At 37.7% G+C, this 27,078-nt stretch overlaps 2 protein-coding genes across 2 annotated transcripts in view; both read left to right on the top strand.

Moving 5' to 3' along the window:
• LOC103707239 (serine/threonine-protein kinase TOUSLED) overlaps positions 1–20,148 on the top strand; it is a 30,118-nt gene extending 9,970 nt beyond the window's left edge. Inside the window, exons 5-16 of the mRNA XM_008791647.4 lie at positions 235–342; positions 430–474; positions 2,161–2,273; positions 8,117–8,183; positions 8,911–8,977; positions 10,162–10,259; positions 10,424–10,603; positions 10,962–11,172; positions 12,481–12,745; positions 14,135–14,189; positions 17,183–17,344; positions 19,653–20,148. Of these exons, the coding sequence (XP_008789869.2) occupies positions 235–342; positions 430–474; positions 2,161–2,273; positions 8,117–8,183; positions 8,911–8,977; positions 10,162–10,259; positions 10,424–10,603; positions 10,962–11,172; positions 12,481–12,745; positions 14,135–14,189; positions 17,183–17,344; positions 19,653–19,748 (1,467 nt within the window). The 3' untranslated portion in view covers positions 19,749–20,148. The remainder of the gene's footprint in view (positions 1–234; positions 343–429; positions 475–2,160; positions 2,274–8,116; positions 8,184–8,910; positions 8,978–10,161; positions 10,260–10,423; positions 10,604–10,961; positions 11,173–12,480; positions 12,746–14,134; positions 14,190–17,182; positions 17,345–19,652) is intronic.
• Positions 20,149–22,799: 2,651 nt separating this feature from the next.
• On the top strand, positions 22,800–26,827 carry LOC103707230 (probable glycosyltransferase At3g07620). Its single transcript, XM_008791635.4, has 3 exons — positions 22,800–23,201; positions 25,386–25,950; positions 26,234–26,827. The coding sequence occupies exons 1-3, from the start codon at positions 22,838–22,840 to the stop codon at positions 26,769–26,771; spliced, it is 1,467 nt and encodes a 488-aa protein (XP_008789857.4). The 5' UTR covers positions 22,800–22,837; the 3' UTR covers positions 26,772–26,827.
• Positions 26,828–27,078: the final 251 nt, after the last annotated feature.

Here is a 27,078-nt window from a genome sequence, read left to right as displayed (position 1 = left end):
TTTGGAATAAGTACAGCACATATGAGTAATACTTCAAATCAGATCAACAAACTTGAACATCTGATTGTTTTGTTGTAACTGCAACTGCTCATATACTTTCATGTATATGTAAAATTCCTTCTTCTATTGGTATACTATTGATTTTCTACTTGAGGTTCATTTTCTGCTTGTTCTCTTTACTTTGCCATGTTTAATTTATTTTTTTAACTTAATAATCTCATGTTGGCTGAACAGGAAGAGATATCATTGTTACAAAGGAAGATTGCATCGTTGGAGGAGGAGCTAAGTAAATCATGTCAGGAAGCAGCAGATTATCAGCAACTTAATTGCCAGTTGGAGAAGGTAGTAAGTTTTTGATTCCAAATTCTAATAAAGGCTAAATGATTGGCTTCTGTGACTTAGTTGCGTCTGTCTTCTTGACATTCACAGGAAATGAAAGATCTTAAAGAGCGTGACCAGCAGATGAATATTAAGGTTGTATTTCATGAACTAATTGTAATTATGACAGATTCTTCTTATCATACATTGCAAGTCCAGCTGTTGAATATCAAAATTCATATTTATATGTGCTAGATACCATTGAACTGGTTAATATGAACTAGGTAAAGTAACCTTATAGCAGGCATGATTCAACCTCACACCCTAAGTTGGTCAATGCTTTGCAATAACTTTAACCATATATCACTGCATAACTTTCCACCATTGCCAATCTTGAGTCTTGACTATGATTGCATCTTTATATTGATTGACTCCACTGTTGACTTCAAATATCCTCGCCTGTCATCTTATTTATTCCAATACCATATAGGTCTTGTTAAGAAGAGCTGTTTTGAGGTACCTTTTAGTCTTTAGTATTTTCTGAAGCTTCACTTTTATGTTAGTCCCATATGTTTCGGGCTATGCTAATATTAGACTTCCATCCTCTAAACTTCTTCCACAACCTGCATTAATGCTCGTTTTATTCACTTTTAATACTACATTATCTATGGATAAGATTGACCATGAGGCCTCATCTAGTTATTAGTAAGGTTTGTTGTACCGGTCGGTTCCATACCATACCAGACGTACCATACCGTACCGGTACCGAACCGTTACACTACGCAATCTCGTACTGTACTAACACTCGGTATGCTACGCAATCTCGTACCGTACTGACACTCGGTACACCTCGTAGTCTCGTACCGTACTGACACTCGGTAAGGTGGGCATCTCTTTCAAAAGTAAGGTGGCATGTGTTTTTTAAGGTTGGTTCAAGTAAAACAAGCAGGCATTGCAATAATCCAACAGATCTTTGAGCTACTTACATGACAGATATAAGGTCTAGATGCGACAAATATAGGGGTATAGGGTTATGTACCTCTATATATCATGGGGTTCAGTCCATGTTGGTTTGTATCGATCCATGCCAGTGCATTCCTGCTGACACACACAGGCAGACAGGCGTGCACTGACACAGACAGTTATGATCCAACATGGAACTGTGAGCCTTGGCATGCCATTGGGCACATGACTGGCACTGCTCAGCAGAGCATGTATTCTGCTTGGTCACCATCGACATGGGCTTGACGCTTGGCACTTTGATCGGAGCTTTATATTTTCGTAGTCTTAAAATGCGGGAGCTAATATTCAAAGAACTGTTCAAGTAATTCAATGGTTATTAGTAGCAGGGACTTGCAGTAGAAATTACTGAAGGAAATTTATTATGGAATGAAATTGCTTATTCACATTGCCCTATTTATGTGACAAACTTGTAGCATCATTGGATGCTTGTCTTAGAATAAACACTGAAACAGATTAAATATACGTGTAATGAGAAAACATATTTGTTCTTCATACCTGACGGTATATTTTGCTAGTGAGTCTCTATGATATTTAGGATTCTTACTGTACCATTTGACACGACAAACGCTTGTCTTTTCCATCATCTGATCAGAATCATCAGATAGTTTGGTACAGATGATATATTAAATTATCTTGGTGTTATGTTTTATTTTTTTTTTCACGTATTCAAAAGACAAAACATTTGGATATGCTATATATCAATCTAATTTCTCTAACTCTGAAAAAAAATAAATTTTCTAATTCAGAAATTAGTCTATCAGATTACTGCTGCAATCCTTTACATAACTCATGTTGCAATGATTTTGTTATTCAATGCAGCGGATAAAAGTGCTATCCGATTTGCTGATATCTGTTTCAAAAGCTGAGAGGCAGGAAGCAAGAATGAAGATACGACAGGAATCTTTGAGGCTTGGGAATGTTGGTGTTATCAGGTAGATTACCAAGGTTTGCTTTTTAATCAGGGAATACAAGACAACAGATGTGGACCGGAGAATTTAAAGCAATATTCAAATGAAACTTAGTTTTTTTTTTTTCCATTTGGAGTTTTCATCAAATTGATATCAAGATGGAATATTATCAGTGTAATCAAGATGGAATTTTATCAGTAAAGTTTTATGTATGGTAAAAGCTGTGACCTACAACCTTCTAGTTTTTGAATAAATCCCAGCTTCATGATTAGAATAGGAATAGAATAAGATTTTTGATTTTTGAACATGTGAATTCACTGAAGATTATTGGTCTGGTAAAACAACTTTATTCTTTGTCCTTTCTATTTTTGCTTGTGGTTTTCCCAGTTACTGTTTGCTTCAATTATCTTATCATTTTTTATGGGTTAACTTTGTTTCTATACGTAGAGACTAAGGAAACCAAAGGATCTAACTTTTGAAATATTGAAAAATACTATCATTCATGGTCGGCGGAACTGTTCCAAACCAGGCGGTTTGGGGCGTATCGAGCTGTACCGGTAGTGGACTGGAACGGTTTTGGCAACCGAAACGAAAAGCCATCGACGGAGGGGGAGAAGGAAAAGGAACTAGAGGAAAAGAGAGAGAGCGAGGAAGGAAGGGAGAGGGAGACGAAGGAAGAGAGAGGGAGGTGGAGGCCGGCCGGCGGAGGGCCGTGGAGGCTGGCGAGCCGCGCAAAGGAGGCGGAGGGACTTTGTCTCCTCCGTGCGGCTCGACAGCCCTTCGTCGCCCACCTCTCTCCCTCCCTCTTTCCCCCTTCTCTCTCTCACTTTTTCTCTTTTCCGTTCTCTCTCTCCCCCGCCTCCTCTACTGTGTCGGTACGGGCCCGACATGGAACGGTACGGGGGCGTACCAACCCGTGCTGTCGGGCAACTAGTTCGGGCCTTGGTTCCGGCACAACAGATCTTGCCATTATTTGTTCAAGTTGGATGAGCTCTTTGGTTACAGTTGTGTTTTCCTTTTGATTTTGTTTATGCTAACAACTCATGATTTGTGCTTGCCTTATACGTTAATTTGCATAGCATAGGATGGGAAAAGGCCTTTTAATCAATTTAGTAATTTTAATATTCATGTTTATTTTGATCTTAGAAAAGTTTTATTGATAATATAATTCAAAATCATCAAGATATATAAAGTGAATATTATGAGTACACTAGGAGAGAGCTACAAGTACAAAGATGAGGAGACAAATTAAAATTGAAAACCAAGAAGTCAATTGAATAAGATCTTTAAAAGACTTTCTATAATCACCCATTGTTTCATATTCTATGAACTGTATAGCACTACAATAAATCCTTAGGTGACCATGGTTGTGGTTATAGTTAATGTATGTGAGATCATCATTTTTTAGGCTTTATCATCTACCATAGAAGGCTAGGGGAGGACTTGGAAATGCGCTACAAATTTCCTTGCAGTATGGGACAAATTTTTGTGAGATATTTTACAAGTAATGTTAAGTCTTCAAAGAGATACAACCTCTCTTGCCATTTTACTAACTTGTCTTGAGCAGACTTATTGTCTTTTACATGAATACTGAGCTGTTTGGGTTCATGAAAGTATGTGTGTTTACTATAGGTGGAACCCATAGAATATTCATGCTTTATTTGTATTGCAACTTAGTTTGAGTTTTGATCAAGGTTCAAGTCCTAGTCAATACCGAATTGTACGGGGCATCATGGATCAAGATGTTGACTAATTGGGTCTTGGGACTATGACACACCTGAGAACCAATCCCTTTATACAGGTTTCCCTAGTTGGTATTGCTTGGAACCAACCAGTACCAACCAGGATGTGGATTGACACCATTTGGTATTGGTTGATATTAACCAAGATGTGTAGAAAAAGCACCTAGTGCCTTTTTTCGGTGGGGAACAAGGAGAGGAGAGGAGGAATAGGGAAGGGAGAAAGAGAGGGAAAAGAAAGGAAGAAAACATGGGTTGTCGCACTGACCATACCGAGTGTATTGTACCATAGCAATAAGGTACCAGCACCATGCCGAGGTTTAATATGGTGCATAGGCCGAATCGGCCTATATCGGGTGGAACCAACCTGTTATGCTCGGTTTGTGTTGTACTGACTCTCAACTATCCAATTTCAAGTAGCACAATGGTTGAGCATGGTAAAAGGACCTTCAACCTCATATCCAAGGTCTTAAATACCAGTGAAATGGTGGGGCATCCCACCTTCCTAAGTGTATAGGACAGTGTGCTCAGTATTGGGACGAGATGAGTTGAGAAATGAATCGGGATGTGATAGGAACATCCATCAACCCAAGTGCTGATACATGGGGCAACTCATTCTATGCAAAAACCAAAACAACCTTGTATCATGGTATTTAAAACCTTGCCTGTGTTGGTACAAAATCTATTGTACCATACCATTCAAGTAAGGTACCGTATAGTGAATCTTGGAAGATATAATAATAAAAAAACAAAGGCAAAAACATTAAAACCTCATCTAAACCTAATTTATGCCCTAAAGAATGATAAGAATAATGAATAAAAGGTGTTTAGTACACTTTGGGATGCCAATGCGCCCCAAGTTTTGGTACCGTACTAAGTAATATGGCCCCTAGTAGATACTCGTACCTTGACTAGGACTTTAAACCTTTGTTCCGATTAATGATGATTTTGGAGTGAGGGTTGGTCCTTTTCCAATACATTCACTTCAATTGATGATGAATAAAGAGTTTCAAACTTTTTGAGTAGTGTACATATCACTTGGAATTCATGTTGTTATTTTCTTTGTAGTTCATCCTTTCTTGTATGATACCACACCTGTATTGTCAACATTATGTTCTGGATATAGTTCCCTATGAAAGAAAGATTGATTTAGTTTTGAAAGTAATTTTGCATTGCTTCATGGTGGGAGATTCTGAAGTCTTGTTAATGCAAGAAAATATTAAGGCCATGACAAGATGCATTTTTTTTTTCTGCTCATACACATGCATCACTTTCTATTTGGATGAGTAGGAAGTGTTCTTGATTTTGCAGAGTCTCACGAAATCTTCCTTCTTTGCCTTCGATTACATCCTCATAGGAATGTTCGTGTATTTGATCAACTACTCTTTGCGCTTTTAAAACAGATATACATGAAATCGGTGGTGACTGTGTTGATGTTATTGTATCATTGTTCTGTTTGCTGCTTGCCTATTGGGTATTTTGTACCATTTTAGTTTGTAGTTTCTTCCATTTTTGTTGTACACTAAATGTATTATATAATCCCATGACCACTTTTCAATAAATAAGTGGCTTAAGGGCAGCTCTTGAATGTTTCGGGTTCTAGTCCTCCTCTCTCTCTCTAATAAGGGCAATGCTTTGAATTGATTGGGAAGCCAAGCATGCTTGAAAGTTGAAACCATCATATAAAAGATCATTCTAAGCATTTACAGTAGAAAGTGTTTTAGCTGGAATAATTATAAAGGATACTGCTCATGGAGGTTATTAGATTGGAAATGTTATCAAAATTATCCAAGTGATGTAATATACAAGATGGATATCGAGGGCGGTAAATTTCATTAACAATCAACAGAAATATGGTTTACACCCATGGTCGGGGGAATCGTCCCAAACCGCCCGATTTGGAGCATCCCAAGCCGTACTGGCGGTGGGCCAGGACGGTTCTGGCAATGAAACCAAGACCGGCGACGGATGAGGAAAAGGAGAAGGAAAAAGAGGAAGAGAGAGAGAGCAGGAGAGGGAAGGAGAAGGAAGAGAGAGGCCGACCGGGGTCGGCCGACGGAGGCCGAGGAGCCTCCGTGCGGAGAAGGCGGAGGTCGTGGAGGCGGGGCTTCCCCTCCGGGCCCTTGTTTCGAATGAAACAGGGGACCAGAGGTGGAGCCCCGCCTCCGCAAATCCCTGGCCTCCGCCTCCGCACGGCGGCTCCCCGGTGCTCCGCTGGCTCTCCGCCGGCCTCCCTCGGCCTCCTTCTCTCTCTTTTTCTCTCTCTCGTTCTCCCTCTCCCTCGCCTTTATTGTGTCGGTACAGGGCCGACATGGCACGACGTGGGGCCGTACCAACCCGTGCTTCCAGGCAACCGGTCCAGGGCCAGGTACTGGCACAACAGATGTTGTTTACACCCCAAGGAATTGAAATGAAAATAAATAACTAATGGAAGAAAATACAGAAAGTATAAACTCAAGAAGTTAGGAAAAGAAAAGAAAAAACCCCTCAGAGCTCTCATGAAGGGGTAGAAACAAAAAAAAATATCTTAGTGAGAGGTCCCCTCTCAAGGCCATTACAAGTATCTAATAATCCGGACGGGAAAAATGAAAAGTTGAAAGAGTGCTGCAGAAGCTGAGTGATTTTTCACTCCATCGAGCACATCATTGAGGATGTTTCTCATAAGTATACTCCCATTCCCAATCAAATAGATGGTTAGCAACAAGTAAGAGCTGAGTCTAGGAAACATATGAGTTCATAGGAAAACCATCATTGTCAATCTTGCTAAAATTAACCGTGTCCTTATATTGACTTTGCAGATCATGTAAACTAGGTTGGTTGAGGTTGGAGGATGATTTATGTGGGTACCTCAACAAATGCTATGTTAATCTTGTAAATTTACGTGAGATCTATATGTGGATGTGCGGAATAAGGCAGCACAATATCTATTAATAATTAAAGACATTTCTCGGTAAGGCATGCCACCATCAATTTGTCAAATGATCTACCAGATCTGCTTTAACCAATGCTGAGAACATTTTATTTGATTTTTTTGCATACATTGAGTAACTTAAAAGCAACTAGGAAACATATTTCTCTCAGTTCTCCAAGGTCCGATACCTGATGACTAATTCATCTGCTAGATGACATAAATCACGCTTGTTTAGACTAATATATCATTTCACTTGTTCTGCAATATTCAAACTTTTGAACTTTACAATAATGTTGGTTTGTCTTTGTTATTTTTCACTAATCCTGTTCATGAGCATGATTCCCTGTAAGAGGTTCACATTCTAAAACCTGAAGTTCTCCGACTGTCTTAAACTCATTCTTTCCCCGGAGCCGGTGCAGTTGGATGTAATCTATCTAGTGACAAACTCCTGACAGCACATAAAACACACATCATTCATGTGCTAACTCCACACTTGCACAAGCATGTAAATGATATGTTAATCTGTTTTGTCCATGACAGTTTTTGACCCATGTCTAACATGTGTATATGTTGTATGGTGGCATTAGGTTGTGAAGTAGAATATCCATTACCAATCTAAATTTATTATCTGGAATGGTGATTGTAAAAGAGCATGCCATTCAATTATTGAGATGTGCTTCATAGCAAGGCATATTTCAAATTAGTAATGGAACTGACAACAATCGCTGATCTAGTTCTTGAGCTAATGCCAGTGTTGGTTTATAATGAACATGTTATGATGTTATCTTGTTATGCTCCAATTGTAATTTAGTTGAACCTATTAAATAACTCGATCTCATGGTTGCAATTAAGTTTTTTATTTTTTGCTTTTACTTTTTTTCCCTGTAACCAAATATAAATAATTAGTTTGAAAGCAAACAAGTCATTACTTTTGGTACATATCAGTGTATATAATGGGCATACATAATAAAACATATTTTGAGTATACATGTGCCTGACAATTTTATGTATGTAAATATATAAACCTGTATCACTGTATTTGAAGTTTGGGAATTCCCTTGTTGAGCAGCCATTTTCTTTGTCAATTTTATGCCCCCAGCATCCATGTGCATCATGGAGGATTTATGGTGATCATATTCCATTTTCTTTGTTTCGTGACATGCTCTCTTGGTCCTGCTTTTTCTGAAAAAAACAATATGTTCTCTTTTAAACTGCAGAGCTGGGACTGTTATTTCTGAGACATGGGAGGATGGTCAGGCATTGAAGGATCTTAATTCTCATCTTGTAAGTTTTTTCTTTAGTAGAAAATCTGAGATTCACCATATGTACATAAATATTTACTTCCATCTTTTATCTGTATAATGCGATGAACAAGATTGCTTTGCGTATTATGCTTTTTGTCTGGTCTTGAGAGCTGAATGACATTTGCATGTTACCATGCAAGGTCTGCCAGTCATGTTACTTGGAACTGGTTAGTACATTCCTTGATACAATGGGCCATATTTCGATTGACCATGGCACAGAATTGTCAGTGTTTGGCTGTTGTATAGAATTTTTGGTTCTTATTAAACATAAAAATATGCATCTACATGATCTTATGATTGGACTTATCGAATTACTTAAATGAGACTCACCTGCATGATGGCTATATATTTAGATGCTTATATGGAAACAGCATCTGCACGTTTAGCTGTTTATTATGTCCGCATGACCGCTGGTTTACTGCATTTGAATTGCACATACAGTGAAGTTTGATAATATTAAACTCATGATCATTTTTGTTATGTAATAGTGATGTAAATATGTATTTCTACCATTGACAAAATGTATTGGATTTCCTCAACTTTATTGGCTATTTGTATATATTATGCATATATGAACTGGTTTAGGCCAAGTGTAGCTTTTCTTGCATAAAATCTTAGTGCACAATTTTCATCACCTGGCCATGTAGGTGTTCTTGTGCATTTCACATAAAAATGTGACATATGATGTTTTTTTATTCCACATGTAGAGATCTTTGCTGGAGATGAAAGAGGCTATTGAGAGGCACCGAAAATCGCTTAAAAAACGACAACATGGTAAAGTTCCTCCTTACCAATTTGTTGCTTTGTTTTTTTTAGCTCTCTTTTATGTTCATGCAACTGATTTCATCTCTGAATTGGCGAGGCATGTATTTTCATAGTGTGCATAACTGCGTATGCTCATGTCTCATGCACCCATTTTAGTGTACCTTGCAATGTAAAATTTTTGAGGGTAGTTAAAAAAGGGAGTGGCCATATGCATAGATGCATTAGATGAAAAAGCTCATAGCTTTCTTGCATTTGTTGAAGTACAAGATCCTTCTCTACTTGATATAGTTAGTAAGCCTCACCAACTGATGTCAAATGTTTGCAAGTTGCTATAGTAATGAGAAATCCGCACATTGCCCGTCCTATTGGCTAATTAGCTGTATTTTGATACAGTGATCACTATTATTATACCAAGGCAAGTCAGTTCAACTCCAGAGCTCATTGGCTTTGTTACTTTGTTGTTTTGTAGCGATTAGATCTCTCATAAAAATTTTGTGAAAGGATTTGGAAAAGCTGCAGTGGTGATAGAAGATGAAGTTCTCGTCTCAAATGAACTAAGATTACTGAGCTAGTTGGGATAAGCTTGTTGTTTATGGCCATGTTAGATCTGTTTTCCCCTTTCCTAGCAACTCATCATTGTACATGTTTATAGATGCATAGACGCCAGTCAAAAAGCTGGGGATTCCAAGATCCAGAATTGCATTTTTTGCTGCTGGTGATTGAATAACTTGATTTTCAATATGCATATGCTCACTTGCATTTTTCTCGGATCGTAGTTTTACAAAAAAATATCTATATGGTGTTAGGTTTTCCACTTTTCGTTGCTCCAAATAATGGTAATATGATTGTCCTTGTGATGGAACATTACACCACCAATAAGTTGATCTTATGTGCTCATGCCAAAGATATTCACTGATACTTGACGGTCTGATCTCTAGAACCACATCATCTCTGTTTGGCTGTATTATAGAGTTGATCTGATTTTATGATACAAGTCTCTTCTTTCAAATAATTACTATTTGTTGACCTATTTGGCTCTAGGATACAATGTTTCTATTCAAATGATTATTTTCTCTATGTTTAATATGCAATGATAAGAAAGCCTTTTTACAATTATTTCATGTCAACTTATTTACTCAGCCATAAGGGTCATTTACGCATTTATATCATTTTACAATTCTTCTCTCTTTTAGATAAGGGTGATGGTAGTGATGTGGAAAGTGGTATGTCAGAGGAAGATTTCCTTATACAGGATGAGATTTATAAATCTCGCCTAGCAAGCATCAAACGTGTAAGCTCCTGTGTGCTATATGTGGCCATGATAACTCTTTCATATTGTTCATTTTCTTCCATTTTGCTATTTGCAAGCTATGCTATACCGTCAAAGTACTGACTTTTTTCTTTGTTGGTATGATATGTCTGATCATCCTTTATTTTTTTTCTAATTTTATTTAGGAAGAAGAATATTATCTAAGAGAGAGGGATCGTTATGAAGTGGAAAAGGGAAGGCTACTACGTGAAATGAAGCGAATACGGGACGAGGATGGATCACGCTTCAACAATTTCCAGATTCTTAACCATCGATATGCTCTCTTGAACCTTCTTGGGAAGGGAGGTTTTAGTGAGGTTTACAAGGTAAATTCCGTACCTTGTTTAATGGATTATACGAAATCTGTGAGCCATCACGGTTACCTGTGTCATAGTAATCATATTCATCAGGGTTCAATCTTGGGCCTATGGTATGCCATACCGTATCAAATCAGATTGTATGGGGCGTACCATACCGTGCTGGTTCAGTACCGATATGTGGTACGGGAGGTGTATTGATATTTGGTACGCCGAATTGGCCTCTGTACTGGATTTACTGATATAGTAACTGGGTGGCACCGGTATGGGGCCTAGTACTGAGATGGCTAGTTTTCTATTTTGCCTTTATAGGCATTGGTGAGCATATATCGTTTTGCAGTGATTTGAAGTGGGAACTTTCAAGCAGGCATTTGATCTGGTGGAGTATAGATACGTTGCGTGTAAGCTTCACGGCTTGAATGCTCAATGGAGTGAAGAGAAAAAGCAAAGTTATATACGCCATGCTATTCGTGAATACAACATACATAAGACACTGGTCCATCCTCATATCGTGCGTCTATGGGACATCTTTGAGATTGACCACAACACATTCTGCACCGTCCTAGAGTACTGCAGTGGTATGTGCATATCCTTGATCGGCATTTTCATTGAATCACCTATGCTGAATTGGACAACTTGTTATGCTTATATTATATTCATTTACCTGCCTGTGTTTTCGGGTTTAAAAGCCCTGTGATGTTCTGAGCTATGATTTGATCGGCACTCGGGCACTGTCATCACATGGACTGTACAATGAATGTCATTATGGTGACAGTCATGGTAAATTGTCTATATTTGTACTACACTGTAATCAGAGTCATCTGTCAAGAAGAACTGATAGCAACTAATTCATCCACTCCAATGTAGAGATAAAGCACTTGCAGAGGCCTCTTAGGAGTTCTTGGTGAGGTACAAAAAAAATCCCATAGTGGCATTAATAACGAGGTTCTGTGTAGATACTGCCGCTGATCTTGATTCACTCTAGCGCATTTTTAAATCCTCAAGCAATCATTTTATGTAATATGAACAATTACACTTATCTCAAATATGACTAGTTTGAAAACCTAGAAATAGGTTCTCTACATGTGTCTCCGCCATGTTAGGATAGGATTAGTGCTCCCTCATTTATCTTCTGCTTTTGCCTTCGTTGGTTTAAATTTCAATGAAACTCATGAATATGATACTTGGGCCTTCCCTTTATTTTGTGTTGCCATGGATTCTCAGATAGCTTTGTGGACCATACCATATGATAGATTCCACATCTTCTAATTTTCCCTTCTGAGGGAGAAGCAACAAACTTCTTAAATTTTACTAGAAATGCCTTAAGCAAAAAGATTGGCACTTAAATCCTGATGCTTACACATTTATCCTCTTGTCCAATGCTTATTATTTAGATATGCATGGATATGGTGCATCATATTTATCTTATAGTTTACAGTTGTATGTATTTCTGGACATATGAGCCAAAAAGTAAGAGAATAACCAGTCTCACTTATTGCTACAAGATACAAATTTAGACTGGTCTGCTCTGCTATGCAGAACACTGGCAACCTTGCTCTGACTGAAAAGTTCTGTTGGAAAAGGCAAATTCTTCTCTTTAAATTCCAATTCTTTACTTCAATGATCTGCATTGAGTAGGATGATATTCTTCTCTGTGCTCGTATTCTTAGTTTTCTCTTTGGAATTTTTTTCACCGTGGATGCATTTTGTTATCACAGCTCATGGTCGGCTAAGTCTTCTATGTAACTGTGAAGGAAAAATTTATCTGTTTGAAGTGCTAGGGCTGGATTTTATATGAAATTGTATGGATGATTTTTCTCAAAATTTGAGTCAGGAGGCAATTTGAGTCTGATGCTACTTTTGTGATTCACTTGCATTTTGATCAGGGAAGGATCTTGATGCTGTCCTTAAAGCAACACCTATTCTTCCTGAGAGAGAAGCTAGAATTGTATTTGTTCAGATATTTCAAGGCCTTGTCTATTTGAACAAGAGACCTCAAAAAATCATTCATTATGATTTAAAGCCTGGGAATGTTCTCTTTGATGAGGTTGGTTTTGCAAAAGTGACAGATTTTGGTCTTAGCAAGATAGTGGAAGATGATGTTGGATCTCAGGGTATGGAACTGACTTCCCAGGGAGCTGGAACATACTGGTGAGTGCGTGGCTTCTGATTATTTTAGCACTTTATTCCTCTCTCTTCCCATCACATAGACACACAATAAGCGTTATTCCATGAATTAAAGATAGCAAGTATTTTTCAGTTCCAAATGAAATATGTTCATGGTGCTCCACAGTGTATGTGGCTCAATTGTATGTGATTCCTGATTATTTAACTGCTTAAAATTAATCTCTTTCTCAAGAAGTCTTCCTTGATGGTGTCTTACACTAATTATGAAGTTCAACACATAGTACTATTAAGAATTTGAAGAAAAGATCTAAGTTGACTAATGTTTTCTTGCACTCAATCGGGATTCCATTGGATTATTGTTGATCACTTCTTTTTACCTCCTGTGATCATCATCAATACTATTATTTTATAAGGAGAAAACTATACTTATGACAAGTTGCTAACTCTGCTTGCTGGCCATTCTTTAACATCACAGGCATGTCCTATATCTTATCTGAATCTGGTTTTAGACCATTTTTTAACTAATAGACGACTGTAAATTATTGCAGCGCTTCCAAGAACCGAAGCTTCTGGAGACTCATTTTGAACTGAATAGACCAAAAATAACCACTTAATGGATTATGCTCACACTAACTAATCTAGAAATAGTTTGATCTTATATTGATTACTTTGAAACATGTATTTTAGATGAATAGTTGTTAATTGGATTTCTGCCTCCCAGATATGTAAACTTTAACTGTCAGTATTTATTGGGTTTCCGGAATGAACTGATTAAATTTGGAGCTTTAGCATAAGTATGTGTAGATATTTTATGTCTGCTTTCTTTTTGGCTTATATTTGTGTTTATATTCTTTCAGGTGTCTTACATTCTTCCTTCCTGAATTTGCTTTTCTATTGTAATTTGATTGGCATAGTTATCTTGTATTTTTTGTATTTTGCTTGTACCAGTTGACAGATAATTTTACTATATACAAATAATTCTTTCATCTTCCCTCTTAAATGTGTGGCAATCCATTCTGTTTATTTTGTGGCTCGACCCTACTACTTATGGTTTAATCTTACAAATTCATACCATTGTAAGAGAGTTCTGGCACTATTCCTGTTCTTTGCATTATATTCTCTTGAAATTTCAAATACTATTGCATGTTTACTCTGGTACCATAGCATTTTAGGACACCATGTTGGTTGTGCGTTATTGGATAACAAAAAATTATTATAATAATTGTGTGTTCATAATCTGTCTTGTATCTCAACTTTTCGTGAATCTGTTTTAAATATGTCAATAAATTTTCGTTTGCTTGTCTCATTTGTGACCCACCATTAAGTTAGTGTCCTTGTTTTTCATCTAATTCAGTCTGAGTTTACATTGTGACGTGTGGTTGTCCCTGATTTTGTCCGCTCATGTATTTTCAGGTATTTGCCCCCAGAGTGCTTTGAGCTCAGCAAGACACCACTAATATCGTCAAAGGTTTGTAATGATGAAAATTACAGATATCCTTTTAAGGGAATTGGACTACCAGTTTATATTCTAAATTTATAGCCATCTAATACAAGATCAGTATGGTGAATCAAGAAATGAGTTAGTTTTTAGGTTTCAGTCAGTTCCTCATCAGCACTAATAGCACAGAAGCAAAAGTTTCACAAAGCTATGTAAGCAATTTGTTTATAGCATGTGAAGCTTCAATTCTACATGATGTTTAAACACTGGCAATGGTAAAGTCGATTAGAATTTTAGATCTTTTTTGCATGTGAACTATAAGTAGAGGCCATTATAACTGGTGTCTGCAGCTATAGGTTACTGTAAAACAATTCTTCATTTGGTTGATCATGATGTGTGTAGATTGCTGCTAGGCAGCCCTGTTTTGCATTTGTTGGTTGTTTTAGTTATATTATGATATTTCCATACAAAAATTATGGTTTGGTTCCATTTTACTCCCTTTCTTAGAGATGAAAGCATTGGCACCTTTTCTTTCTGAATAGAAGACTTTTAGTTGACCTTCTCTCTTTGATTTAGTCCCTGGTCTTTTATTCTCCTTTCTAACCTCAGGCTGGTGTTGTCTTTTTCCTTGCTTTGTTATTGTCCTTGTAGTCGGGGTAGCCTTCTTCCTAGAGGAGGCACTTAACCTCAAGTGGCCGTGTGCAGCTCCTAATTTGTTGCCAGATGAAGTTTTAATCATTGCTTATTTGGCAAGAAAAATTTTGCTTCCTACTCACTCTCCTCCTCCCCTTTCTTTTTGTGGCAATACTGCTTTGTACTCATGCATCTGGTTGGCCTCTGTGTTTGCTCCCCTTTCAAGCAACATATTACAATTACTAATCTATGGAGGATTACAATAGTTTTAAGTAAGAATTGGGAATTTGTTGCAGCCTTGAGTTTCATGTAAAAGAAAAGAATTGTATGTTTGATGCGATGTTATGTGCAGCATTATCTGTTTAAAGCACATTGTAAGTTCAACTTATAACCGCAGCAAACTTAACCATATGAAATTAGATTTTCTCCATTTTGAGAGAATTTCTTGCTTCTATCACTTTTATGTCGTGCACTTGCTGAGTAGCAACATGATTAGCAAGCCATCTACAAATCTTTATATTTGCTTGTGTTTGTTGACATTGAACATATGGTAGCAATGAGGTGTGGAGAAGGTAAAAATCTAAAATAGGAGGAAAGGGATGGTTTGATTCTGAAAAATCTTCTGTAGTCAATTTTCAGATCATGACTCCAATTCGTTAATTTCATTTTTTCCTGTTCAATGTGTCTCTGCATCTTAAAAAATATCAATCATGCTTTGTTTCTGCAGTGTAAGTTTTTTTATTGTAGTCCCATGAATACCTATTGTATATAGCATTGTCTCATAGACACTTATATTGCTCCATAATTCTTCAGTCCATTTCATGACCGTGCAAACATTTACATTAGTCAGTTGCTTTTGTAGTAAGCCTAGATATGTCCATCTTGGTCCATTGTCGTTATCACAACTGCCATTGCCTGAAAAGAAAGACGTTTTTTTTCCCCATCTCTTTTTGAGAAAGCTGAAAATTGAAATAAACCATCATATCTTTTGAAATAACAAAACTCTCCTTGGTCGTCTATAATATATTGAGTTTTGCTATGGTACATTTTATTAGTTTCACGAAAAAAAAATATGATGAATCCTGGCCATCCTTTTCATAGGGGCAAAAAATGAAAATACATATACAACCGGTTGCCAGTTGTTGCACGGCTGCCTACCTTTATTTTTTATTACTTTATTCAACCAGTCCTCCTCCATCTATACCCCGCCCATCTCTGCCACTTGTCTCCCTGCCCTAGCTCCTTGCCCATCTGCTGCCACCTTGGCTGCCCCTCCACTACCAGTGGCCCATGCCACCTCCTAGAAATGGATAACACCACTCAGAGATTGCCGGTTTCTCTGAGAGGCAATGGAGGTGGAGGAGAGGGGGAATATGCAACCAAATGACCGGGATTTGAGAGTTGACACATTCGTTGATTGTAACTGGTTGATAGCAATGATGGCAAGCAGTGATGGCAAGGTGGAAGAGAGTGGAGGTGAATTTTGAGCTAAGGTATTTGTGGGAGAGGTGGGCCTTGCTGGTGAACAGGGTCGATTAGGCAACCACTGCTTGATAAGGAAGGAGGAGGAGGGGAAGAGGAAGAGGAGGAAGAAGGATTGTAAAATAGGAAAGAGTCATGCATACTTCCCATACATGTGGTCTACAAATTTTAGGAGCTGCACACAGCCACTTGAGGTTAAGTGCCTCTAGGAAGAAGGCTATCCCAACTCTAGGAAAGCTTCATCTGGATGCAAAATTTTGGTTCCACATAAACAAACTTTGTCTTGCCACATAAACAATGATAGAAACTTCATCTGGTCGCCTTAAAAGCATATATCGGTTTTTAGGCAGCCCGATTCTCAGTTCTAGGTTAGGTAACCTCCTTGTAGGAGGGATCCTGACTTTTCTCCTTGTGCTGACATGTCAAGTTCAATGCATACCTTTTTAATTTTTATTTTTTTTAGAAAAGTCAGGTTCTGATGCTTCCGTGAACCTTGTAGCAGCAAAATCTCTCGACTGGGGCAGTGTAAAGCTTTAAAAACTGAAATACGTAGCCTTTGATGTTTATCCTATCCTATTCAAGTTTTTGTTGACATGAAATCTTATTCTCTAAGATTGGGTGTGGCCCAAATTGTGACTGTCTTATTCTCTAAGCGGACTATATTATTGAAGATCAATCCCAGCTTGCACATTAAAAATCTGTATAAGCACACATATAGCTTTTCCTTTAATAATGTGCAGGAGGTAATTATGGTATGCAGAGTCAATTGGATATTTTGGATAAACACTTAATGGTTATGACTGCAATAATTGATAGAGCATCTTAGAGGACTAATTAAATAAGTCATTTATTTACAGCTACCTTCTCATACTTTGGTATGTTAAACTGTTGCTGTTGCTTGTGCACAGGTGGATGTTTGGTCAGCTGGTGTAATTTTGTACCAAATGCTCTTTGGTAAACGTCCCTTTGGGCATGACCAGACGCAAGAGAGAATTCTTCGTGAAGACACTATTATTAACGCACGCAAGGTGGAATTTCCTCAGAAACCAGCTGTCTCCAACGAGGCAAAGGTTCGTCATTCTTTTCTTAAGAATTACCGTATCATGTGTAATATTTCTGTTACCTCATGAGAAGTGAACATGACCCCTTGGCGGCATTCTGCCTATTTCCTTCCAAGGACCATAAAAGCATTCTATGGTTCGAAGATTTTTATTTTCTTCACTGGTAGAAAATTATTTATTTATTTGCTTTTCTGGAAAGTAAATCCTGATCAGCCCCTTTAGATTTTTCATTTTGTAATTCCTTTCATGGTCAGATGGTCTTCATCTGCCATTTATTGTTATTGACATAATAGTTTTTAGGATCTTCATTTTCACACAATTCTCTGCTTCCTTAGTTTTGCTGACTTATTAGTTAGAAACTCCTGACTCATTATTCATGTATTTTTAGTTAAAACATAATTAGTAGCTTAGTTTATGATACTGGCCCTAAATAGGAAATTTTGGTGAATGAGGATCCATAATCAGACCCCAAATAGTTAGAATAAAGCTGGGTGGTTATTGTTATAGTCATGGTATATCTTTCGTTATAATTAGCTTTTGCCCCAACCCACCTTAATAACCAGTTCTCAGAATCATCAGTCGAAAGTCAAAAACCTGAGATCTGCGACCAAGGTAGTTAATAAATGTGGTCTAGTCTAGCAAGTCAGATTTCTGTGGCTTGATGATTCTGTAATGACTCGGACATCTAAAATGTTAAGTTTAAGAACAAATGGCATGCTAATAATTTAGTAAAGACAGTTTTTTTCTTGACTTGGACAAGTTGGGTTGAGTTTAAGAACAAATAGAAAAAATAAGCTTTGAATGAAAATCACCCGCTTGTGGTTTTGAACCTTAATTGCAATTTTCCATCTTTTTGCTCTCCATTAATGCTACCTATCATGTGGTTTTCATGCTTGAAATACTTGGCCTAGTCTAGCGAGTCAGATTTCTGTGGCTTCATGGTCTCAAAAAAGAAAGCATGAAATGGCTGAGTCTGAGTCTGTAATGACTCGGACATCTAAATATGTTAAGTTTAAGAACAAATGACGTGCTAATAGTTTAGTTAAGACAGTTTTTTTCTTGACTTGGACAGGTTGGGTTGAGTTTTAGAACAAATAGAAAAAATAAGCTTTGAATGAAAATCACCTGCTGGTGGTTTTAAAGGTTAGCTTTATTAAATATAACATAAGTGATAACTTTACATTGTTGTATACAAGTAATCATGTGCATTGATATATCAAACTGAATGGGTGGCTGCTAAACTGAATTAATATTTGTAATCTCTGAATATCTATAAACTATAGAGTATTAAGTATTAACCATGTATTTAATTGGTTAAATTACAATATTGATACATCTTATTTTCATGATGTTATTCTCTAATTGGTTGTGACTGGTTGTCACTGTTAACATGAGGACAACACTAATTTTTTTTTTTTCACATCTTTGTTTTGAACATAATTAATAGAAGAAAATCTCATTATAAAGTTTTAGAGAAGGCAAATGCTTGTTTAGATGATTAGTGGAAGGGATTAGTGGTGAGCTTGCATACAAGATTAAAGTTGGTATCGTAAGTTATAGCAATCTGGGATCTATTTTAAGAAAAATAATAACTTTGTTATTTTAATTCTTTTCTTTCTATTTTTCGTAATCATATCTTTTATTTTTAACTTACACCAGAAATACATGACTAGCTGGAGAAGAACAAGTAACAAATGGAGTCTGAGCCATGGGCGACACTTCTTGCTGTGCGTCCTCAGTCTACAATTTTGACATGAAACCCACTTGAAAATCCTCATGCCCATGCGCACTGTATGTGCATATGTCCTTATTACAGAGGAACCACAGCACATGAAATTGTGCAGCTTTTTTTGAAAAAAAAATCTAAAGCCTCATTAATTTAACCTATTCACACTATATACATGGAGAAGCACATGCCCTTGATTGATCTTGCTCTGACTCAGCCAGAAAAAAGCTGTGCTGTATGAGATTCACATTGACTTCCGATATGGACCAAAACCCGAAGTCCAATATGACTCTGTTATTTTCTTATTAGTAGTGGACTAGTTTGAACTTGATTACTTAAAATTTTAACTTCCATTGGTCAGCGTAAAATCAACCAGAAAGACATTTTGGGAACCTCTTTTCAACATCTAGTTCATAAATGACAAGCAAAAGACTTCTGCCTGCCTGGCATGCTTGCTGTTGGTCCCTTTCTTAACCCCTCAAATGAGAGCTCCTCGATGTTTATCCTACATGGAGTATTGTATTCATTGAAATAGAAGAATCAGGAGATACTTGGCTATTAATGCTCCTTCTTTGACGTTGATATTCTCAGGAGCTAATTCGTCGGTGTCTGACGTATAACCAAGCAGAACGGCCAGATGTTTTAACGATTGCTCAAGATCCTTATCTCTCCTATTCGAAGAAGTAGAGATGTATGTTCAGCCTGAGAGATATTTACACACAAGATTAGACAGGGTCATGCTTTGTAAATGTAGAGCTAATGCTCCTCTTTGCTTCTATCTTGGAGGCTTTCTTATAGAAGAACAGAAACCTTTTTTCTTTTTTTATAATGTGCTTGTATTAAAATTTCATCCTTTTGGTAGTGAAAATGAGGCAACAATCACAGCAATATTTATTGTTTTTCTATCAGCTGAGGTTTATTTGTTTAATCTGGAATGTATTTCAGGAGGAACATTTTGGTTATTTAGGGGACTCGGTCGCATATTTCTTCTGTATGCACAGGATTTTCATTGGTCATGTGATTTTCCAATATGTATATAATTGAAATTTTCATAAAATAATAATCAGTTTGCACATTTCATGAATTATTCACGACGCGTGACAATTTTGTGTTTTTAATCGATGATTTTTTTTTTTAGAAAAAAAAAATCAGTTGGTGTGCAGCCAACTGTGGCAGCCCTGCCTCCTTTTTATTTTCTCTTTTCGTGTGGACATATTTTAGAATCTTGCTTTGGTGTCTGTTTTGCGTGTTCTGCATTTTTCAAAACTTGTGGCAAAACCCTTAACTGAAGATTTCTCAAACCAGTATTTTAAACTTTACCTATTAACTGAAGATTTTTGGAGCGATACCTTTGTTTCTTTTAATATACACTGAAAGTGTTGCAAGACCTGAAAAAAAAGTGGGGAAAATTTTGCCCCATCCATACTACATTAAAATATAAAATGATGGTTGGCTAAATCCTCTTCTCTGCATTACTTCGTCATTCTAGGAGTAGTTGCTCATCATTTAGCATCTCTTGTCAGATACTTTTCACCTCTTTCAAATATTAAATGTAGGGGTGGAACAAAAACTCACCAATTTTTGTTTAGCATTCCCATGAAAGTAAGCAATAATAAGACATCCTGCAGGGTCTTATAAAGAATTAAAGAAAGAAGATCAAGCGATTTTTTTTTTTATTTCTTGCAATTGCATTCCCCAATTTGTTGTCCATATCTTCTCCAATTAAACCTTGAAGATATAGTGGCAAAGCAAGACTCTGCAAAACTCCAATCCTACAATAATCTACAGCTACTTGGCTAATCTGCCATGCTGCTTTGCTAGACGGCAAACATTTGAAGACACCTATGACATGGCCAAATTGATATTCCCGCAAGGCTTTATTGAGCCCTTAAACCCAACCTGAATTTAAACCCTAGCCTCTGTGATCCAAGGGCCAAAGCTAAGGGAAGCAAGACGGCTGTTCAACTCCTTGTACTCTCCTTTTCATCACTCTTATCCCTCTCGCTCTTCCAGATGTTGCCTCTCTTTTTAATCCCAGCCGACCAGATTGTAGGTTGTAGACTTGTAGTCATCCAAAGCAAGTTTGGATGCCTTAGCAAAAAAAAAGTTTGGATGATTGAGAGAATTGAATTGGAGCGTACCTAATGAGATCATAATGAAGAACATGGACATTGCCGATTGGTGCCAACTAAGCTAGAAATTGGTACAAGGTAGAGACAAAAAGGAAGTTTGCATAAACAAAAAAAAAATTCTTCTTATTGCAAAAACATGTTGCTTATTTTATTAAAAAAAGCCAGTTTCAGAATGTACTAGATCAATATTTTTTTCTTTTTTTTCTTTAGTGGATTGACTTCCTAAATTTATTAAGAAGTGATTTTTTTAAGTGGCAGAAAACAATGATTCAAGATCATCCGACTCCTCTATTTATAAATTTTTATTCTACGATGGGCGAAACACAGCCTCGAGCTATAGTAACCGAGTCCTATGAGAGTTAAGCTCCTCTTTTGGCTTACGAAAAATAGTCATAGAAACGAGAACTTTCATCAACCAGGCCAAATCAAACCAGGTGACATACTCAAGATGAGTGGCTGATCCCAATTGCCGGAGAAGATCCAGATCCAGATTCTGATTCTCAATTAGCTGATCTAAAGCATGGGGTTGATTGATTGAATTGAAAATAAAAACTCGGTAGCGGACTGACCAGAACCAAGCAAGGGATGAGTTATGACACTAATAGCTAGGGGTTCGCAGACCCAGCAACTCGGAGAATATCCCAATCTGATTCAGATTTAGATTCTGATGAAGTCGGAGGCCATATTAGAATGAAAGGAAGGAAAGTCGCTTCATCTACCTGCTTATCCCTTTTTTTTAATTTTTTTTACATAACTATCAAAAACAATTGAGAAGAATGGATTTTTCTATAATTCAGTCCCAAGATTTTTTTTAATAAAATCTTTATATATGTACCTATTAAACTAAAAGGGCAGTGAAAAGTTAACCCCTCTCTAAAATTCTAAGAAAGTAAAAAAATTCAAGCACATAATTGGCATGCAAAGGGATACACGGAAATTTGTTGATTCCTTGGATGGGTGCAATTCATGGTAAAATTCAATTTGCGAAGCAGAAATTTTTTTTTATGATGCCATGAAGCAGCAATTTATTTTTATTTTTTTTATTATCAAGTTGTTCACCTTGTTGAGGGGGGGGGGGGGGGGGGGGGGGGAAATGCATGAAAGAGACAATAAGCATTCAATAAGCAGAAAAAAATGTCACCAGTTCACCACTCCATTCCTCCAAAACATCAATAAGCATGACAATCTGTCAATCGTGGACTTGCTTTGTTTTGTGGACACTTTTTAAATTACTCCTAGTAGTGAAGACTTCTAATGGCCACCAAGGTAGTAGCCTGGTGGTAAGGAGGCGATAATTCCGCCCAAGTTGCCCGGGTTCGAAACGCGCGGGCATCGATTAAATTAGGGGACCGAATGCCCCATGCCCGGCTGGCTTGTTGGCGGTTATGCTTTCCTTCCACTTGTACCAAGGTGGCGCTGGGGTGACGTACCCACACGTGAGGCGGTGAACCCAGTGGGGTGAGCCCACGGGTCGGGGAAGGCACGCGAAACCCCCTGGTGGAAGGGGGGCCCAGTAATGGGGCTGCTACGCGGGTGGGCTGGTCCCTCCCCCTCCCCTCCTTTTTTTTGACCAAAAAAAAAAAAAGACTTCTAATGCCACCCAAATTTTCCAGCTGCAACCCCTTAGTAGTCCCCAAAGACAGCATGTCCTCCTCCTCCGGCTCTTCTTCCTTCCTCTCGGCGCCAATGAGCCGCTCCTTTGTGCCGAAGGGCTTGACCCTTCTCACCTCTATCCTTCTCTTGGTCTATATCTCCTCCACCTCCAATTACTTCCTCCATCTCCGCAATAACCTTCTTCTCCTCACATCCTCACTCGGCTCCGCCCCTTTTCCTCCCCGGATCCACCCGGACCCCCCGTCTCTCGCCCGAAACGCTTCCAATGGTGGCGTTTCTGATGTGCCCCGGTCGCCAGGTTCGAAAAAGGCGCCGCCTTTTTTATGGGATGGGAGCGGCCTGGAAGGCAGGATCGATCGGTCTTCGAGGTCTAGGCAACAATTTGGTTCAAAAGGTGCGTTTTTTTTTTTCATTTTTTTAATTTTGAGGTTTTGTTGCTGTTTTATGTCATTTGTGTGGATGGTTTTCTTGTGATTCTGCTGTTGTGGTTTGATTCTTCGCTGGTTCTGTGGAGGGATTGGAAGATTGTTTTTAGAGAAGATGCGGTCTGATGAAGTGGTGCATTGTTCATGGATGAGTTTGCTGAACTATTAGGGTACTAAATTAGCTTTGTATTAAGGCTCTTTGGGTGGATTGGATGAAGATTTGAGTGCACCTCTTATATTTCTATCGGTTTCTGCTGGTTTTGTTATGTTTTTTGTGATCACAAATGGTGGTAGGCAGCTAAAATTTTGAAGCTCTATGGACATTGTTGGCAAGCCTAGTTTGTTACTGCAAGGCATGCTGTAGCAAATCTCCAACTTCAAACACTTTTCTAATTGAATTTAATCCAACCTGGGAGAAGTCATCATGTGATGACTGTCTTGTCAATGGTTATGAAGTACAGAATATCAGCATATATAGAAGGCCTTTCTTTAATGAAAAATAATTTGCATTAACTTTCCTTCGATGAAAGTAATCAGTGAAAAGCTTGATCACAATGGAGAACTGAGGAAATTCATAAATTCTTCCTAATGAAGCAACTATTTCTTTCTCTTATTTTAAAACTTGATAGTCTTCCCCCCTTGATGGCCTCCATCCACTCAACAGAGTTAAAATTGGTGCAACTTTATCAACTTTCCTTTATCTAAGGTTGTTTGGAGATTACTTAGACCATGAATATGAGAATAGACACTCATTTCCAACTCCCAAGCTCAGAGCAAATTCCTCCCCCACCAACCCGCCCACCCACACGCGACACAAACACAAAACTGCACATGTATACGTAGACACATATGCACATAGTAATTGCTCTTACATGGAAGATATTTTATTGCTGCTTTTCCCTTGCATTCTCTGTGCTCTTAAGCAAGGAATTAATACCATCTGATCATGGAGTTCTAGAACTTGGACAGCAAAAGATATTTCTTTAATTTTGCTCCACCAACTTCGTTATCTGTCTCCACTAGTTTGAAAACTAATCTTTGGACATGACTATTATGTAGCTGTCTTTTGGAACAAACAAACAAATTACCTTACATGCCATGTCAAACAAATATTGATAATTCATTGTAGTTCTTATGATCTTACTTCTCAGAATAGAAAGTACTGCATGGGCTAATGTTCTTTTTGAGTTGAAACAATAAGATGCTTTGTATCAATCAGGTTCACATCAATTGGAAGATCTCATCTCCTGCAGACATTTTTTCTTAATTGCAAAGCTAATGATGTTTCAATTGATTTTGTATTGGCACTAAAATTTTATAACATGAGGTGCCTCAAGAGATAAGTTACTTATTAGTTTCATTTTGTGGCAACAAGCTATAGTTCTAGAATTTTTTTTTACCAGGGTCCTAGTACGAGTTAAGAAGACAAGCAAAATAACGTCATGTATTTGATTTACATTAAATAAATTTGGTACAAGTGAAATTTCCCCCATGTAATTTACAAGTCAATATACGTACTAATTTCTATCCAACTCTATATGCAGAATCTAGGAAGCATATTGTTGCTTCTCTATTATCATGAAAGCACTGTCTAGTTAAAGCATGTACTAACATGTAGATTAGATTTTGGGACCTCTAGGCAAGCTTGCCTTATTCTATAATTTGACTTTTTTATATGATGAATGTATTTGTAGAAAAACGTGTTGGGCAGCCAGGAGAAATTGATATGCACTGTAAGAACTTTTGACCTCTCTGCTTCCTTCTACAAATTGTTCAGATACGAATATGAACAACAGACTTCTGTCCAATCCTTCTAGGTTCGCTAAATTACCTGTGCTTCCCCACTTGCCTATTCATGGCCAATTTTCCTAAAATAGGTCGATCTTTTAAGCTTACTAGCTTATTTAGGTAACGAACTAAGAGCATATTTTTCTTTTCCTCTACAAGTAAATGTCTGCACATGGGAAAAGTGTCTTTTGGTGATCCTCTTTGATTCGTTTAACTTTATTTAAGAATATCTTATGTCTTGTGTAATGTTTTATTTCTTGATACAAAGAATTTTCACAATAATCACTACATGTCAAGTAACTCGGTAAATGCTCTGTTTTTTCTTCTTTACTTTTCAATGTTCATGAACATTTTCCACGTTTCAGGTAAAGGTTTTAACAATCAGGTGTTTCATGATAAATATATATTTACTGAAGACTATAAGGAGATGAACCGAAGCTTTAAGGTTTTTGTATACCCACATAGCAAAGAGCATCCATTTGCACATGCCTTTCTCCCGGTGGACTTTGAACCTGGTGGAAACTATGCTAGTGAAAGTTACTTTAAAAAGGCTCTTATCCAAAGTCATTTCATAACTAAGGATCCATTGGAGGCTGATCTCTTCTTCTTACCTTTCTCAATTGCAAGGTTGCGTCATGATCCAAGAGTTGGTGTTGGAGGCATCTCAGAATTTATACGCAATTATATTACTGATATTAGGCAAAACTACCCTTATTGGAACCAATCTGGTGGTGCCAACCATTTTTATGTTGCTTGCCATTCCATTGGAAGGTCTGCAATGGCGAGAGCAGAAGAAGTTAGATTGAATGCAATTCAAGTTGTATGCTCTTCTAGTTATTTTCTCTCTGGATATGTTGCACACAAGGATGCATCTTTGCCTCAGATCTGGCCGAGACATGGAACCCCTCCAAATGTATTTTCATCAAAAAGGTAAAACCCAACTCTTAAATCCATTTTCTGATATAAAGCTCTCGATAGGATTGAAAACTGAAAGGATGCTTGTAATGCAAATCCATATAGATGACTTTTTCCACCATTTCCTTGTGGGTTTGTGATCCTTTTCCCTGCCCAATTAAATTTTGCTCTCCCGTTCTGAAACTACTAGTGGACGTAGAATTACTAGGGTAGTACTAAGCTATTATACCAACCTTTGTTCAACTACCCACACTTTGTAGTATTGACTCAAATGCATGTTTTCTTCTGAACATTCCAGGGCCAGACTAGCCTTTTTTTCTGGATCAGTCAACTCTCCTGTACGCAAAAGACTTATGGAAGCCTGGGGAAATGACTCTGAGATCCTTGTCCATTCCGGCCACATTACAACTCCATACGAGGAGGGGCTTCTTAACAGCAAATTCTGCCTCCATGTCAAGGGTTTCGAAGTCAACACTGCAAGGATCGGCGATGCAATCTACTTTGGATGTGTGCCCGTGATAATTGCCAATCATTACGATCTACCCTTTGCTGATATACTGAACTGGAAGAGCTTCTCTCTTGTTGTTGCTACCTTGGATATTCCACTGCTTAAGAAAATTCTCCATGATGTAAGGCCGGGGCAGTATGAAATGTTGCAAAAGAATGTACTCAAGGTACGCAAGCATTTCCAGTGGCATTCTCATCTTCCAGTAGATTATGATGCCTTTTATATGGTAATGTATGAACTGTGGCTCCGTCGGAGTGCTATAAAATTCTCTGTTTCTTGGACTTCTGAGACGTGTAGTCACAATAGTAGCACTGTAAACTGCACATAAGGATATCTGTATGAATCGAAGTGTTGAGCAATAACAAGTTAGCTTCAGGTCAGTGAGATGATGGCTAAGACTTTCTTGGTTTCTTCTTCTTCTTTCTCTTTTCCAAAAAGCAGGGCAATTTAGTTATCAATTATGTGGTAGGTTCTTTCCTTTGTATCTTCTAGTATTTGAGTCAATTATAAAACGTCATTATCATCTCTATTTAGCAAAAATGCCTTGTCTCCCTTGAAACCTTTCGGAAATGACTGCAATTCAGAGTGTTTTTAATGAACTGCCAAGAACAAAATTGTCATTTTGGCCCCAAATC

The sequence above is a fragment of the Phoenix dactylifera genome, chromosome 8 (genome assembly GCF_009389715.1).
Source record: "Phoenix dactylifera cultivar Barhee BC4 chromosome 8, palm_55x_up_171113_PBpolish2nd_filt_p, whole genome shotgun sequence".
Taxonomy (NCBI): Eukaryota; Viridiplantae; Streptophyta; class Magnoliopsida; order Arecales; family Arecaceae; genus Phoenix; species Phoenix dactylifera.
The sequence above is the reverse complement of the archived record's forward strand: the minus strand, read 5'-3'. Positions and strand labels throughout refer to the sequence as shown.

Coding starts and splice junctions, on each gene's coding strand:
- LOC103707230 (XM_008791635.4), top strand. CDS start 22,838: ATGTCCTCCTCCTCCGGCTCTTCTTCCTTCCTCTCGGCGCCAATGAGC. Junction 23,202..25,385: donor GCAACAATTTGGTTCAAAAG/GTGCGTTTTTTT, acceptor TCCACGTTTCAG/GTAAAGGTTTTAACAATCAG. Junction 25,951..26,233: donor AATGTATTTTCATCAAAAAG/GTAAAACCCAAC, acceptor TGAACATTCCAG/GGCCAGACTAGCCTTTTTTT.